Source organism: Sordaria macrospora, chromosome 4, assembly GCF_033870435.1.
Source record: "Sordaria macrospora chromosome 4, complete sequence".
Classification (NCBI taxonomy): Eukaryota; Fungi; Ascomycota; class Sordariomycetes; order Sordariales; family Sordariaceae; genus Sordaria; species Sordaria macrospora.
In genome coordinates this window covers 286,169-300,265 of record NC_089374.1, presented here as the reverse complement: position 1 = coordinate 300,265, position 14,097 = coordinate 286,169, and the positions used below count along the sequence as shown (strand labels likewise).

The 14,097-nt window shown below is 52.0% G+C and overlaps 3 protein-coding genes across 3 annotated transcripts; all 3 read left to right on the top strand.

Annotated features, from left to right (window-relative positions):
• Nucleotides 1–850: 850 nt before the first annotated feature.
• Nucleotides 851–1,833, top strand: SMAC4_12868 (uncharacterized protein). The gene is made up of 2 exons (XM_066091122.1): nucleotides 851–1,444; nucleotides 1,523–1,833. Exons 1-2 carry the CDS (start codon nucleotides 880–882, stop codon nucleotides 1,549–1,551), a joined length of 594 nt encoding a protein of 197 aa, XP_065946709.1. The 5' UTR covers nucleotides 851–879; the 3' UTR covers nucleotides 1,552–1,833.
• A 418-nt stretch (nucleotides 1,834–2,251) lies between these two features.
• SMAC4_09325 (uncharacterized protein) lies at nucleotides 2,252–5,946 on the top strand. Its single transcript, XM_003343841.2, has one exon. The coding sequence runs from the start codon at nucleotides 3,055–3,057 to the stop codon at nucleotides 5,140–5,142; it is 2,088 nt and encodes a 695-aa protein (XP_003343889.2). The 5' UTR covers nucleotides 2,252–3,054; the 3' UTR covers nucleotides 5,143–5,946.
• A 2,551-nt stretch (nucleotides 5,947–8,497) lies between these two features.
• Nucleotides 8,498–11,859, top strand: SMAC4_09326 (uncharacterized protein). Its single transcript, XM_066090932.1, has 6 exons — nucleotides 8,498–9,617; nucleotides 9,690–9,765; nucleotides 9,825–9,854; nucleotides 9,914–9,965; nucleotides 10,018–10,155; nucleotides 10,208–11,859. The coding sequence occupies exons 1-6, from the start codon at nucleotides 9,288–9,290 to the stop codon at nucleotides 11,547–11,549; spliced, it is 1,968 nt and encodes a 655-aa protein (XP_065946708.1). The 5' UTR covers nucleotides 8,498–9,287; the 3' UTR covers nucleotides 11,550–11,859.
• Nucleotides 11,860–14,097: the final 2,238 nt, after the last annotated feature.

Sequence of the window (14,097 nt, the reverse complement as noted above, 5' to 3'; positions counted from 1 at the left end):
TTTGTGTTTTGTGGTCAGCATGTGGGTGTCGGTGTCGATTGAAGTTGGGCGCTGTAATGGATTCAGGATTGAGAATGCGGGGGAGTCCTGGGGAGACAAAGCTCCGCTTGCCCAATTACAGGCCTTGGCGCCGACGGGACCCATTTTGGCTCGAGTTCGACACCAGAGTCTATTTTGACGACATTGTCAGCCCGGCAGGCCACTCCGACACTCTATTGTGCCGTGAGAATCCGCCAATGTTCATCTCACACGCTCAACGTTTGCGGTTTCTTTCAGGTATTGAACTCGAGTGGTCTTCGAGCGTCGGTTGACCCGGAGAAGTGTCGGTCGGAGGATCATTCGTGCTCAGCGCTAACTGTTGCCTCGAGCAAGATGACAGTGGGATGGAGTGTCGAAGACTCGACGGTTTGTTGACACGCCGCAAACTTGCTTGCTTGTTGGGACAGACGTGGTTCACCCGAGTCGACGGGTTTCTAGCAGCCCTCGCGGTCATACTACTCGACTTCACGAGTCTGTGTCGAGAGGAAGAGTGCAACAGTCCGTATGGTCGAGGGCGTTGCGGTAGAATGGCGACAGGGAACCGGTGAACGGAGATGGGCGGATCGAATAAACACACAGGTGAGTCAGCTTCGTGGAGATATGATGTTCGTGCTTAAATATCTCGATCGCGGTATGGCGACGGGAGAGAGGGATCGCGCAGGGCGGGGACCGTAGGGTCTGAACATCTCAGTTGTGTGAACATTCTGTGACGGATGCAAAGCGCGAGGAGAGGTTCGGGACCGACTGAGGCAAGAAAGAGTCAGAGAGAAGGAAAAAGGGGAAGGAAGGAGACCAAAAGTGGAAAAGGATGTTGGAAGGAAAGAGTGTCTCTGCAAATATATGCATGTTGATGCAGCAGGTGCAGCCTCCTCTCCCAAGGACGGAAGGGACAGGAAGTCGCAGTTGCCAACTGACAGCATCAGGGCACTTGCTGTTTATCAGCGCCTTCCTTTCGGGGCTTTTGCTCTCAACCAAACGCTGAGTGCAGTGGTGTATCCTCGTTCCGCCGACAAAGTGTCCTTTCCATCTTCATCCTTCCTTCTCTTCCTTTCATCATCCACTTCTCATCTCCCCTACACGGGCAACAACAAACCCGCTCACCAAACCCTCAACCATCAACCATCGTCCTCCACTATGTACGCTCCCCCTCAGCGCCCCGACTTCGTCCCGCAAGATATTTGGGACCGCGAGATGGGTCGAGCCACATCGGGCCTTCCATCGCTCACCATCAAGATCGACATGCTCCTTTTCAACCCTTCCCCTGCTGGCCTCCCGCAAGATTGGCCGACCGACATCCAGATCGACCAGTATGTCCGACAAACCCCCACCGTTTCGTACAGAGCCCGTCTGGTAAATGGGCAAGCGGACTTCCGTCCTGTTCAGGTCCTTCAACTTGCTTCTCGTGGTAGGTTCCCCCGCGTACTGTAAACGCTTGGTTCTGAATGGATGAAGCAGACAGCTAACTAGACGGTCTTGGTTACAGGTAGATGCCGAGGACGTCGTGCCTATTAAGTGCAAAGAAAGGAAGCTTCGAGGCCCGAAGAGCGACGTTTGGAGAAGTACCCTAAGAGTTGCAGGTCCGGCAGACTCCTCGCCCGGCGTGATCAGGGCCCATTTGTACTCGAACAGTTCAGCCACGATCCTGTACCGGAGCAAAAACGTGGCATTTCCCACAGGCACGACACATGGTGGAATAAGGGGGATCTGAGTGTGCCAAGGTTAGTTGGGCTTTCTGGCGCAATGAAAACAATAATATACACCTCGTTTCAGCTGACATTGTTGTCACAATTCTGCCTCCCCTTCCACCTTATGCGGGCTCTGTTCAGCTGGCTCCGACGCCACATTTGTCTCTTCCAATGCCCTTCCGCTTCGTCCCCGTCAACACCCTCCCGCCACTTTGCACGTCTACCCCACTGTGACACTCGTTGCCTTCTTTCACGTTTGTTGGGAATCGTCAACGGTGCCCCTCTTGCTGTCTTCCATCGGCCGTGTGCTGGACCAGACATCACCTACGCCTAACCGTCAACCTTGTGGCATACAAAGCCAGAAGCACAACTAAACACAAGTTGATATTTGACGACTTTGCAGATGCTCTTTCCTTCTAGTAGCCGCCTCGATCAGGTGCGAGGTGAAAAGTTGCCGACTTCCTCTGCTTCAACTTGTTTCACTCCTACAAGTCCGCTGTCATGCTAGTTGGTGAAACTTCCCACCACACCATCGTGGATTTTTGTTGGGTTTTGGGGAGAGTTACCTGACTCACCGAACTGCATCTCCTGTGCGCAATGTGTCCATAACTGAACGGGGCTCCTCTGCCCATCTTCCCGCGCCACAGTACCTTCACCCAAGCTGTCGGGCGGTCTTGGTGCCCTCCACCATTTCACATTCACCGCATTCTATTCCCGGGTGCAGTGGATGGCTTGAGGCTTCAAGCGAAAGCATCCCCTTTGCCTCTACGAAATCGCGCAGGCTTTTAGCTTTCACCTCAAGCTCGTGATTTGATAGGATACTGGTACCACCAAGCACGACGCACGGAGACAAAGGGTTGTTGATTCCGGTACCCTTCATAAAGGGCTCTGCAATAGGGGCATCCGTTTTGGTGGTGCTGAAGCTCATTGACAGCACATAAGTGGGGTCGATAATAGAGCCTTGCCAACAATCTCAGTCCAGCCACTCTTCATGTCATTGGTCCTCGCTCTCCCGTCTTTTCTCCTTTCTCGCTCGTCATAGCCTTCGTCAAGCAAGTCAACGGGACCTCAGCATTACACTCAATTTGTGCGTACTGCTACTTGTTCACCCCTTCCATCGTTATGTTTGTTGATCTATACCCATTCTAATTGCTACTATTCCATACGTTCACAACACCAGTATACTCGGCAGTACGACCGGGCCCCATCACCAATCGAGTTCAACATACCGTGTGCTCCGTCATCAGGCCGATTCCATACCAGAGCCACGCCCTGGTTGTAGTCGATAACGGTCACAACAAATCTTTCAAAGCATTCTAATAGGGCAACCATGCGTCCGATCAAGTTTACCGTTAGGCTTTCTGTGATCACGAGCGCAATAGCTGTCGTGTCCCAAAACAGTACTGTTTCCACTGGGTTACAGGAAGCAGTCGGCTGGGTGAACAATCCGTCACAAAGAGGCACATTGATGCTGCTCCTTGAGTGTGCAACCACTATTTTTGCTTGCACATGGACGGTCCTACATCTCAATGTCCCTGCCCTTACGGACTCAAAGACGGCTCGGGTATTGAGGAAAGTCAAGTGGATGTCCATTACTATCCTCTTCCCGGAGTTCATCTTCGCCAAAGGTGTATGCGAGCTTCGATTCGCGCTTCATACACTTCATTTGATGGCAGAGAAAATGAACAAAAGTCCGGCCGCCTTCCAGTCCGATTCAATCCATAAACCATCGACGTCGCCACCGTTCACAGTTACAAGGAAGTGGGAGGCCGCCTACGGCCCGTGGATGCAACTGCTTCACAGGTGGATTGTTCTACCGCTTTGGCCTCAACACATCATGGCCAACCAACTCGGCGACGAAGAGAGTAACGATCCGCCCGCGAGAAGATCCTCGACCTCGAGTGTGACCAGGGTAGAAGATCCAGAACTCGGAAACGCCCCTCTGGATGCCGGCATCCCCATGTCTGAGCGGACCGGAAGACAGGAGTCCCAAGTTTCGCAAGTCTGGACTATTTCTCATGCTTACTACGCCAACATGGGGGGCCTGGTTGCGCTTAAGTGCGAAACCGACTGTAATACTGATGCGTTGCAGTATTCGGTATTACGCGGCGATCATCTTGCCGGCTGGGAATTGGAAGAATGGCGGTTCGGACATCCTCTCAAGAAGCTCCAGCTCTCAGCAGCCGATATTGACGACAAAAGTAAAGCCGATTGGTTGGTGAAATTATTCTCCATGGTCCAAATCAGCCGACTTATTCTGGATCTTATCAATCGAGCTGCGATTCACCGACCTATAACACAGTTCGAGCTTGGGACTGCAGCGTTCGCTGTTTTCGCCATAATCACGTATCTGGTCAACTGGTGGAAGCCAAAGGACATTTCACATCCGACATCGCTACATGAGGTGGTGGATGAAAGGCGGCCGGATGAGGCCATTGAACGGTCTGCCGAACCCTTCTTCAACCGATTATTATCGCCTATGCCACGCACATTTCATTACCGCAAGATCGCCTCTCAGTATTACCGAATTAGGAACGATGAGCTATGGATGGATGGAGATTACCCAGTAGTCTGGCCTTTGATGGCAGCATCCTGTGTGGTATTTGGAGCTTTCCACTGCATTGCCTGGGGATGGCAGTTTCCGACCCATCTTGAGCAGCTCCTGTGGCAAATCTCTTCGGTGGTGTCAACAGTGTCACCCCTCGTTCCACTCGCCTTCACCTACTTTCTCATTCTCCGTGGGACTCACGCTCTTGTCCATCATCAAAGCGAAGCCGCGAAAGAAGCTTTGACCAAGCTCCGGCTGCTCCGAAGGCTGCCCGAAGCTTGGGTACAGCTTTTGAAGACCAGTGTGGACGACCAGCAGACCTGGGGACGTGAGTTCGGAGAGGGGCGTTACGAAATCGCTCGGAACAAGATTGTTGCATATTCGAAGTGCTTGCTTGAGCTCAAAGGCCACCGGTCAGCCTTAGCAGGAAAGCTCGAGAGGGGCCGCCAGGCAAATGTTCTAGAAAACATATGGAAAGGTCTAGCGCAACAGAAGGACATGTACTGGGAGCTGCACAACCTGCTTGGTGAAAAATGGGACAGATACGAAGAAGAGGTTACACTCGTTGCCCGGAGTGTGGGGACCGTGGTAGGCCTGGAGAACTACTACGAACCTAGACTTCTCAAGACGCTCCACGATTGTTGCCTGTCTGCTCCCAGATGGACTCACCGCTGGCAATACGTGGGCTCCAAAGAGCAGCTACAGTCGAGAATACGCAGATATGCGAAACCTACCAACATCTTCTTCGGCATCGTCTATGCAATCTCTCGTCTCATTCTTATTGGCATCATGTTCTCCAGTCTCCGCGAGGTGCCAAAGGGCGTTTACGAGGTCACCAGCTGGACCCGGTTCCTGCCGAGCTTTTCATGATCTAGTTAGGGAATCCGTTCATTGCTACGGCGAGTCATCGCGCGTCGAAAGAGGCCTTTGCTGAGAGTATGGGAAAGGATAGAACGGAACCCTAGACGCCCTAGTAATATCGTCACGAGAAAAGCACTGTACCAAACGGGAAATGGTGGCACCGTATTTTCCACGATTTCGTTCCATTCCAGAATTGGCGTTTTGCTGCCTGCTCTTCTCCTTTTCATGGTTCTACCACCTTTTTTCACGAACTCACGATCGTGAATGCCCTTTTTCTTTTTTTCTTCCTTGTTCTTTTTTTCTTCCTTGTTCTTTTTTTCTTCCTTGTTCTCTTTTCTTCCTTGTTCTTTTTTCTCTTTTTTGCTCAGGCTAATACTGGTGTCGTCCGGTTTTCAGTTCTCACGACATTACGAACCTGATTGTCTTTTTTTTCTCTTACACAATTAGGGGCTGGCGTTTGGTTGTCCGGGTTTTGGGTATCCAGCGGTCACGATAGAATGGAATAAAGGCAAGAGGAGCGAGAGGAAGGAGCGAGAGGAAGGTCCTGTCTCCGGGCAAGAAAACAGGAGCAACGAATGAACATGGGAAAGGTGAAGGCGCTGGCCATGGTCTGACGATGTTACGAGTAGGTATACTCGCGACAAACAACTGATTGTGTTATGATGCCTGGTTTTCCAGCGTTCTAGCTAGGGATGCACCTTTGCAGATAGGTAGACTTATCAATAACAAGAAGACAACAACAGAAACCACCCGCCTGGCGCGGATCTATATATGCCAGTTGCCCATCGTTGATTTCGTCATCCAGTCTCGCCGAAACACACTTTATCAATTGATTCTTCTGGGAAATATCCCATGTCCCTGATACCTAGTTACGTGTACACCTATACTGAAGCTAGGATGTTATTGCCCATTCTTATTTTTCGAGAACCAATGTTTTGTACACGACTGACTTCCATGTTTATATCGCGGAGACATGTCGGGACCGAAAAGCGAAATCAGGCAGAAAGACCGATTCCAAGACCCGCAACCACCGCCGTCTTGACAGGCCGGTTCCTCCGTGCTTCTGGGGATATCGACACCGGAGGCCTAGACTCAAATAGCCGCATCGACGGTGCCGTTTCATTTGCACTACCTCTTATACGCGGCCTCGGATCTTCCGTTCTGTTATTCTTAACGCGCCATTATTAAGTTTGCATTTGTTTACAGCCTTGATGCTAGATATAGCGAGGAAGAGAGATGTCGGGGACGAAGTCGACGAATTTTGATTGCCTAGGCACCGACAATATATTCCCCACCCTGGACTTGGCTCTTCTGTTCTTCCCGATTTCTTGTTTCTTGTCCTTTTCCTTCTTTATACAATTGTAATATCGAAAGAGTTATGGAATGAGTAGGTAATATTGTGAGCTTGCTGAATATGGAGACTCTTGTTCTAGTTGGTACCCATGGCGATCATGGCGCAATCGAACCTTGGCGGAACAGCTGAGGTAAGTGGGGAAAGAAGAGATATTGACGAAAGAAGAGGAGCGTTTCTTGGAATTAAAGTCCTTCCAATTCACATGGCGTGCAAAGAGGAAGGAAGGAGCATCCATAAGCTGATGCTAGAATCTAAAAGCGGGGTTGAGAAAGAAGAAGCTGCCCGGGCTTGCACGGTCGAGGATCGAGGTGGGCATGCAGATAACGACGCTGTATTTGTCATGCGGGCAGGTATGTTCAACCTCCATACCGGCGCAAAAGGGTAGAAGGGAAAGTGCTGAAGACCAGGGCACGCTTGCGCCACAATTTCATCTCCTTCTTCGGTTCAATTGTCTCTAAGGCACCCCAATTCTCCTTGCCGTAGCCACTATTGAAGACTCGACCACCTCCTCCAGGTAAGACGATGCGCAGCTTATACTTACCCATCAATGCCAGGGGAATGATGCCAAGATGGCACAACAGAAGTTAGGCAGGACTGATGAGATCAGCGGGGCGATGAGAATTATAAAGACCACTAAGTCCTTCAATCACAAAGCAGACTCTTCTCTTACTGCTCAGGAAGAATCGTTCCAAACATGTATACCGACATGGACTTATTAACACACCACCTCCCCTGTCATCACCAGACGAGCCAGCACAACTGCCATTCAACATGAGAGCCAGGACCAACTAGGGGTGCAATGAACCACATCAAAACCTTGACTAGCACCTTTGACGACGGCTGTTGCGGAGTACTAGGCTAGCACCATGCTTTGCCGCTCTTCGTCACCAACATGTTCCTGCACTGGTGTGTGTGTAACGTCACAACGGGAACATGTCGTCTCCGAATCTATGGACGAAAGGAAACTCGCCGAAATAAAGCTAGTTGTCTGGCCGATGTCGCTCGTGGCCGCTTCACCTCAGGCCAAAGGTGAACTCCACCCGACATCAGGGTAAGTGGGCGCCTCCGACGTCATGATACCGTTTTCTGCTGCTTACCACTTTATTGCAAATGAAGTGTTATTAAGGAACATCGAATCGAACCCAAGGCCTTGGGTGGATAGATGAGAATATGCACGACCACGCGCTTTGCGGGACAGAGACACGGTAGCGTTTATGTTACGGATCGCTATCCTCGGGCATCGCAAAACACCTTCAGGTGAGGTCCTCGGTGTGAACACCCTCACCTTTCCATCTAGCAAAGCAGAACCATAATACGGGTAGACCAACCGCGCCTTCCGTCCGCAAAAGCACATATTCAGACCAGCAGGCATCAAGGCCTTTCTGTGAACCAATCCAATGATCAACCAGTCTTTGGTCCCCGGTTAAATCGGGAATGGCCTCCGATTCGCAGCGGTCAGAGTCGCATTTGGCTCCTCAGCGCTGCATCCAGAACCTTCCCGCTCATCAGCTTGCAATGGCAAGTATTCTTCATGAACAAGCTTGACAACTTCGTCAACACCAACTTTGCTTTACGAGAAAAGAGGGCCAATGTCGTCGGTTCCGAACGTACAGCTCAACACGACGTATTCTCCAAGTCATCTCACGCTAGTATGCCGGCAACGAGACCGCGCGACTAGTGCGAGGCAACATGGTTGTATTCTCACATTCTAGGGTTGTACTGACCTGCTTGAATTGGGTGAGCAGATGTCGAGTTAATATACGTGCCGTCCCTTAGCTCCAGACGGGCGTTAGCGAACACTGAAACAGTAGTAGTCACCACCATCCCACATCTCAATGGGCTGACAGTAGGTCCTTCTCGTCCAGCGCAGTTCTGCTTCAAGTGCTAACTCTGACAGGTTGAACGACGACGTTCAAAAATAGAACGGGCAATATATCACTTGCTTCGGGCCCGTCCCGCGTCCAGAGTATCCCGACACCCAACCATTCTACGTGTTAGTGTCACCGCAAGACATCTCACGACTCGGTCATGGGTGCCAATGTCCTTTGACCTGATATCTTCCCAACACCGGTTTGAACCGTCGAGTCTTGTATCCTGTGCTGCTATTTACAACAAACCATGGTCCTGACGAGAAACTTATGCAAGAGAAGGCGCACCCCGCGTGAGCAACTGCAAGCCTCAAATGGCACGTCGTTGCGTAACCAGGATCAAGTCAGCCTCAGCTCTGAACGTTAGCGAGGAGTCAAAGTCTGGATCGTGGCTTAAGACACGGCTGGTATTCGGCTGCCCAGCACTCTCATAGGCTCAAATGAGGTGAGCCCAGGCGTCTATTGCCCTTAACCTAACTTCACCTTGCTGCGGCGCATGCTAACCTCTGACTTGCAGACTCTAGCCAAGTTACACACAAATCTTCTAGAAGAGCGAGCAAATCATCATCCAGGTTTCCGAAATATTGGTTCTCATGTATGTTGGCCATGTAGGCAAGGATCTGCGGCCGGCCTATACTGTTATCCCGTCTTTGCATCCCGGACCCAATATCAGGCTTCACCAGAAGAGGATGTCAGCAGCGAGCACGAAGACGGCAACCACTCTTCAGATTTCCAGGAAACCCAGACGCACATGCCGAGATACATACCACGATACCCACATTCCGTCTCATGGAGATGAGAGAGCTGCAGTGTGCGAGGACTTTTCCGACTCATCCTGATGGCAAGCCGGCCATGTGAGGGGCCTTGGGACTGTCGCCTCTATCGGAGCGGTAGAAGTATAAGTATCACCCACCTCGTCGACAATGTGAGTGATGGAGGCCACCAAGCAGGACTGGCGAGCTCCAGCAGATCATACCTGTAGCCAGCAGATTAAGATGCGCGACCTTCGCCCTCAACTCTCATTGTTCACAGCCGCTTGTGCTGTTTTGCTCTTGGGAGTATCCCAGTTAGTCTCGGCCAAGCCCCTTGACGCTCAACCTCATCAACGGAGTGTACCAAACCTGTTGCCAAGGCAGGTGATTACACCTGGAGGGGCACCGTGCGGACAGAACAATGCGACCAACAGGGCGTGTTGGAAGAATAGCTGGAACATCAGCACTGACTATGAAGTCACAAATCCGCCTGCCTTCAACACAGTCAACGTGAGTCTGGCTTTCAAGATATTCTGCCCCGCAAGCTGTCCTCTAACTATCATGACTCCCGTCTCTCCCTAGGTTACTCTCCGTATTACAAACATTACCAACTGGGTTGGCCCAGATGGGGTTGTCAAGCCTGCTATGCTCATCAACAGTGAGTCGCACGCTGTTGGAATGTTAGCCAGACAGGCGTAGACTAACAACTTTCTGCAGACACATTCCCTGGACCAACAATTACAGCGGGTGAGTAATGAGACAATGGTAACGGCCTATGGGGAAGGGAGACTGACGAGTTTTGAAAGATTGGGGAGACTATGTCCAAGTGAACGTGTATAACGATCTGCAACACAACGGGTAAGTTTGTCCACTTGAGTCAGTTGCAGGAACTTGGCTAATAATCACCCAGAACATCGATCCACTGGCACGGTATCAGACAGTTTGGAGAGAGCAACCAGGACGGAGCAAATGGAGTCACAGAATGTCCCATTCCACCGGGCTCCATGAAGAGCTACACTTTCCATGTCACACAATATGGCACTTCCTGGTAAGCCAACGTTCTTCTACAAATGACGACCAGCTTTCTGACATCCCAACAGGTACCATAGCCACTACTCCAACCAGTACGGTAATGGAGTTGTAGGAGCACTCATCGTTAAAGGCCCTGCTTCGGCCAACTATGATATTGACCTCGGCCCTTACATGATTCAGGATTACTACCGGCAGACTGCGGATCGTCTTCATTATGTTGCCGAGCTTGTCCAGAACGGTCCTCCCCCCGACAGCAGCACTATAACCTTCCGCGGAAAGAGCATCAACCCAACCGGCTCTGGCGGTTCGTACGACCGCCTAGTTCTCACCCCGGGAAAGAAGCATCTACTGCGTCTCATCAACGCCAGCGTGGACAACTCCTTTACCATTTCTCTCGTCGGCCACAACTTCACTGTCATCGCCACTGATCTTGTCCCTGTCACCCCCGTGGTCCGCAGCAAGCTCTTCATGGCCGTTGGGCAGCGTTACGATGTTATCGTTGAAGCCAATCAAGCTGTAGGCAACTACTGGCTCAACGCCACGCTCGAGACCAACGGCAACTGCGGCACAACCCTGAACAAGTTCCCCGCGGCCATCATCCAGTACTCAGGCGCCAGCAGCACCGCTCTACCCACCAACAAAGGCACACCCGTCACCGCCGGCTGCGCGGGCGAATCCGGTTTCGCTCCCATCGTCAAGCGAACCATCTCCTCCTCCCTCTTTGCCCCTTCCACCCTTCCCATCTCACTTAACACCCCCACCAAGCCCCAAGGCCAAGTCTTCGAGTGGCGTATCCGTAACACCCCAATCGTTGTCGAGTGGGACCACCCTGTACTCGAGTACATCCTCGAGGGCAACAACTCCTTCCCAGCAGCCATAAATCTCGTCGAAGTCCCCGCTGCCGACACATGGACCTTCTGGGTCTTGCAAAATGACTTTGCCCTCCCCCACCCCATCCATCTGCACGGACACGACTTCCTCACCCTCGGCATCGGCACCGGCACCTTCTCCGCAAGCACAATGATGAACCAACTCAACTTCAACAACCCTATCCGTCGCGACGTCGTGCAGATCCCCGGCGGCGGATGGCTCGTCATGGCGTATAAGACGGATAACCCGGGCGTGTGGTTGATGCATTGCCATATTGGGTGGCATGTCGCTATGGGACTGGGGATCCAGTTCTTGGAGAGGAAGAATGAGATTAAGCAGTTGATGAAGCTCGATCAGATGGTGCCTAATTGTAAGGCTTGGAGAACTTATCAGCCTAAGAGTCCTTATTTGCCCAAGGTTGATTCGGGGCTTAAGAGAGGTTTGGGAGATGGTGAGGGGGTGCGGCTGGTGAGGGATGGGTTTAACTTCCGGGAGGTGGATTTGGAGGCTAGGGAGCCTGCTGTTAGGAGGCTTTGGTAGTCGCTTAGGTAGGTTGGACCACGGGAGCCTGTGAGAGGATGGTGGGGGATTCGAGTTTGCGTTTAAGTGTTGTTGTTTCGTTTTGGCTTGGTGTGTCTTTCTTTCTTTTTGTTTACGACTTCATACCCCTAATCGGAGGTGGGAAGTGGTTTCGCATATTGAAGTGACGAGTCGGCCGGGCAAAGAAAAGTTGCACAACAGAGTTATGCATTTACGCCTGATCATCCTTTACTTTATCATGACTGTTCCTTCCGCCACGGAACCATTGCCTTCGTCAACCACTCATCACCTCCATCCTTGAGTGTCCGTCAAGCCACTCTGCTGGTTGTTATACCCCTCTATATACGTGTTTGCCTGCGTTCTCCTCTATGAAGACCTTGACGTGGATGAGGTGCCTCTCACGGAACCAGGACCCGAGCCAGCCGTTCGTGTGAGCTGTAACAGCACATGGCACTTGCTGCCAGCCGTCAAACCTGGGATGAATGTTGCCGGTGCGGGTTCACAGGCTTTGCACGTTGACTTTCTAGTGCCTTACTCAATGTTTCCCCCCCGTTACGTGTCTTGCTGCCGTCACGGTCTTCACCTGAGTGCCTGTTTTACCCCCGGCCAGGTCTGACCACGGTGATTTCAAGGACTACCACGAGCGCTTCGAGCACGAGGACGCCCTGCTAATATGCTCCTGTGGAAGCTGGAAGAATTCCTTCCGTCCCTTCTTCTGCAGGAAAGCATATGCAGTTTCCCCCGCTCACTGGGCGATTCGATCATACGTGTTGGGCCGCGTTTACGCTATGGGCAACACATGATTTATACTGGCAATAGGCCTCGGTTTGCCCTCGGATTAATGGGTTTGGTGGACAGTTAGGGGATTGCTCTTAATTTTGAATGCTCGACTCACCGGTGCGGCACGTCTCATGCCCTACGGGAGGCGGAAGTAGACGTTAAAAATAATAACAACAACAACAACAACAACAACAACAACAACAACAACAACAACAACAACAACAACAACAACAACAACAACAACAACAACAACAACAACAACAACAACAACAACAACAACAACAACAACAACAAAAAAGATCCGCCAGGCGACGAGAGGCGTTGAGCTTGAGATCGACGTTGTCGAAGCGATCGCTAAGGTGCTTCATGAAGTCGACGCCGGTCTTCCAGCGCCATTTGTCCTTGTCGGGTTCCATCATCATGGCGTCGAGGTCCGCCTGGATGCTGGAGAGAAATTCCGGGCCCAGCAGCATGGCGGCACGAAGGATCTTGACATTCTCGGCCTGATAATGGGGGGCGTCGACGCGCCAGGCGGTGACAATGCGGAACTTCCAAGCACGGAAAGCCTCGCAGCGGCGAGCGGGGTCCTTCTCCTTGCCATCGAACGCGGGAGGGTCCTCGATGACACGTCTGGCCAGAGGGGCGCAAGCCACAATGCCGGTAGGGGCCGCGAACATAGTTACTTTGAGGTCCTCGAGTTCCTGCTTGAGCGCAATGTGTTCGAGGTTGAGAATATCGAAATCGGCTTGGCGGTCGTCGGCGATACGGCGGGCGACCCCAAGATTGTGTTCGGAGCGCTTAAGGTCAGTTGCGAGATCGTCGTTGTCCTCGATGACGGAGAGAAAGATACGACCGAGAGGGTCGACGATGGATTTGAAGGCGGGCTCGCCAGCGATCTCGCCAACGGTGACAAGGTAGTCGCGGGGAACGAAACGAGGTTTCTCGTCGTTGTTGAGACTACTCAGAAGCTGCTCGATGCCGCGAGTGAGGTCGACCTCGACCAGAGCAGCACGACTAACGTCAGAGTCAGCGACGTAGTCTTCGGTGAAAACGTCGAAAAGGTCGCCGAGATCGAAGGGATCGTGAAGCTCGTCGTCAAACTCGAGCAGCTCAGGTGCCGTGGTGGAGTCGGACAGACCGTTGTCGGTGTCGTTGTCGTTGCTGCCGGAGTGAGAGGCATGATCGCTATCGTCGTCGGCGTTGAAGTTGACGAATGTTATAGGGAAACGGCGACAACTTGTCGACGTAGAACAAAGGGGAGGTCTCTTATCCACTGGATGAAGAAAACAGTCTCTTATTCACTGAATGAAGAGACGGGCACGACCACTGCGGCTTGACACGCGCGGAGGTGTGAGGACTAGATCGCTGCGACACGAGGGCGCGACCTAGCTTGACTGGTGGTGCTGGAATCTGCGACTCGACGAGGCGATTCCTGCACGGGTGGATTGCGCAGCTGACTGAGCGCGCGACGACTCCACGGATCTTGGGGTTTGCGCTGTGAACGCAGTAGTTTAAAAGGTGCAATTAACTATCATGGGCAAAGGGTAGAGTGTAGATGTAAATATGCGTAATTGCACGAAGGAGAAAAGAGAACAGTCGCAAGCTGTGCGCAGAGGACTGGCTTAAGTAGGGTCCCAGCCGCGTGGTGCTGGGAAAACTTGGCCAATCACGCTGCAGCAGTCTCAGAAGCGGCTGCAGCCTGCAACAGCGTGCGACAGTCACAGAGGTCTAACCCTGTGACAATAGGTCCTAAGAAGCCAGATTCAAG

What these genes read in the sequence shown, in the direction of transcription:
- SMAC4_09326 (XM_066090932.1), top strand. Translation starts at nt 9,288, where the DNA reads ATGGAGGCCACCAAGCAGGACTGGCGAGCTCCAGCAGATCATACCTGT. An exon ending in AACGATCTGCAACACAACGG is followed by an intron (nt 9,966 to 10,017) that starts GTAAGTTTGTCC and finishes ATAATCACCCAG; the next exon opens with AACATCGATCCACTGGCACG. An exon ending in ACACAATATGGCACTTCCTG is followed by an intron (nt 10,156 to 10,207) that starts GTAAGCCAACGT and finishes ACATCCCAACAG; the next exon opens with GTACCATAGCCACTACTCCA.
- SMAC4_09325 (XM_003343841.2), top strand. Translation starts at nt 3,055, where the DNA reads ATGCGTCCGATCAAGTTTACCGTTAGGCTTTCTGTGATCACGAGCGCA.
- SMAC4_12868 (XM_066091122.1), top strand. Translation starts at nt 880, where the DNA reads ATGCATGTTGATGCAGCAGGTGCAGCCTCCTCTCCCAAGGACGGAAGG. An exon ending in CCTTCAACTTGCTTCTCGTG is followed by an intron (nt 1,445 to 1,522) that starts GTAGGTTCCCCC and finishes TCTTGGTTACAG; the next exon opens with GTAGATGCCGAGGACGTCGT.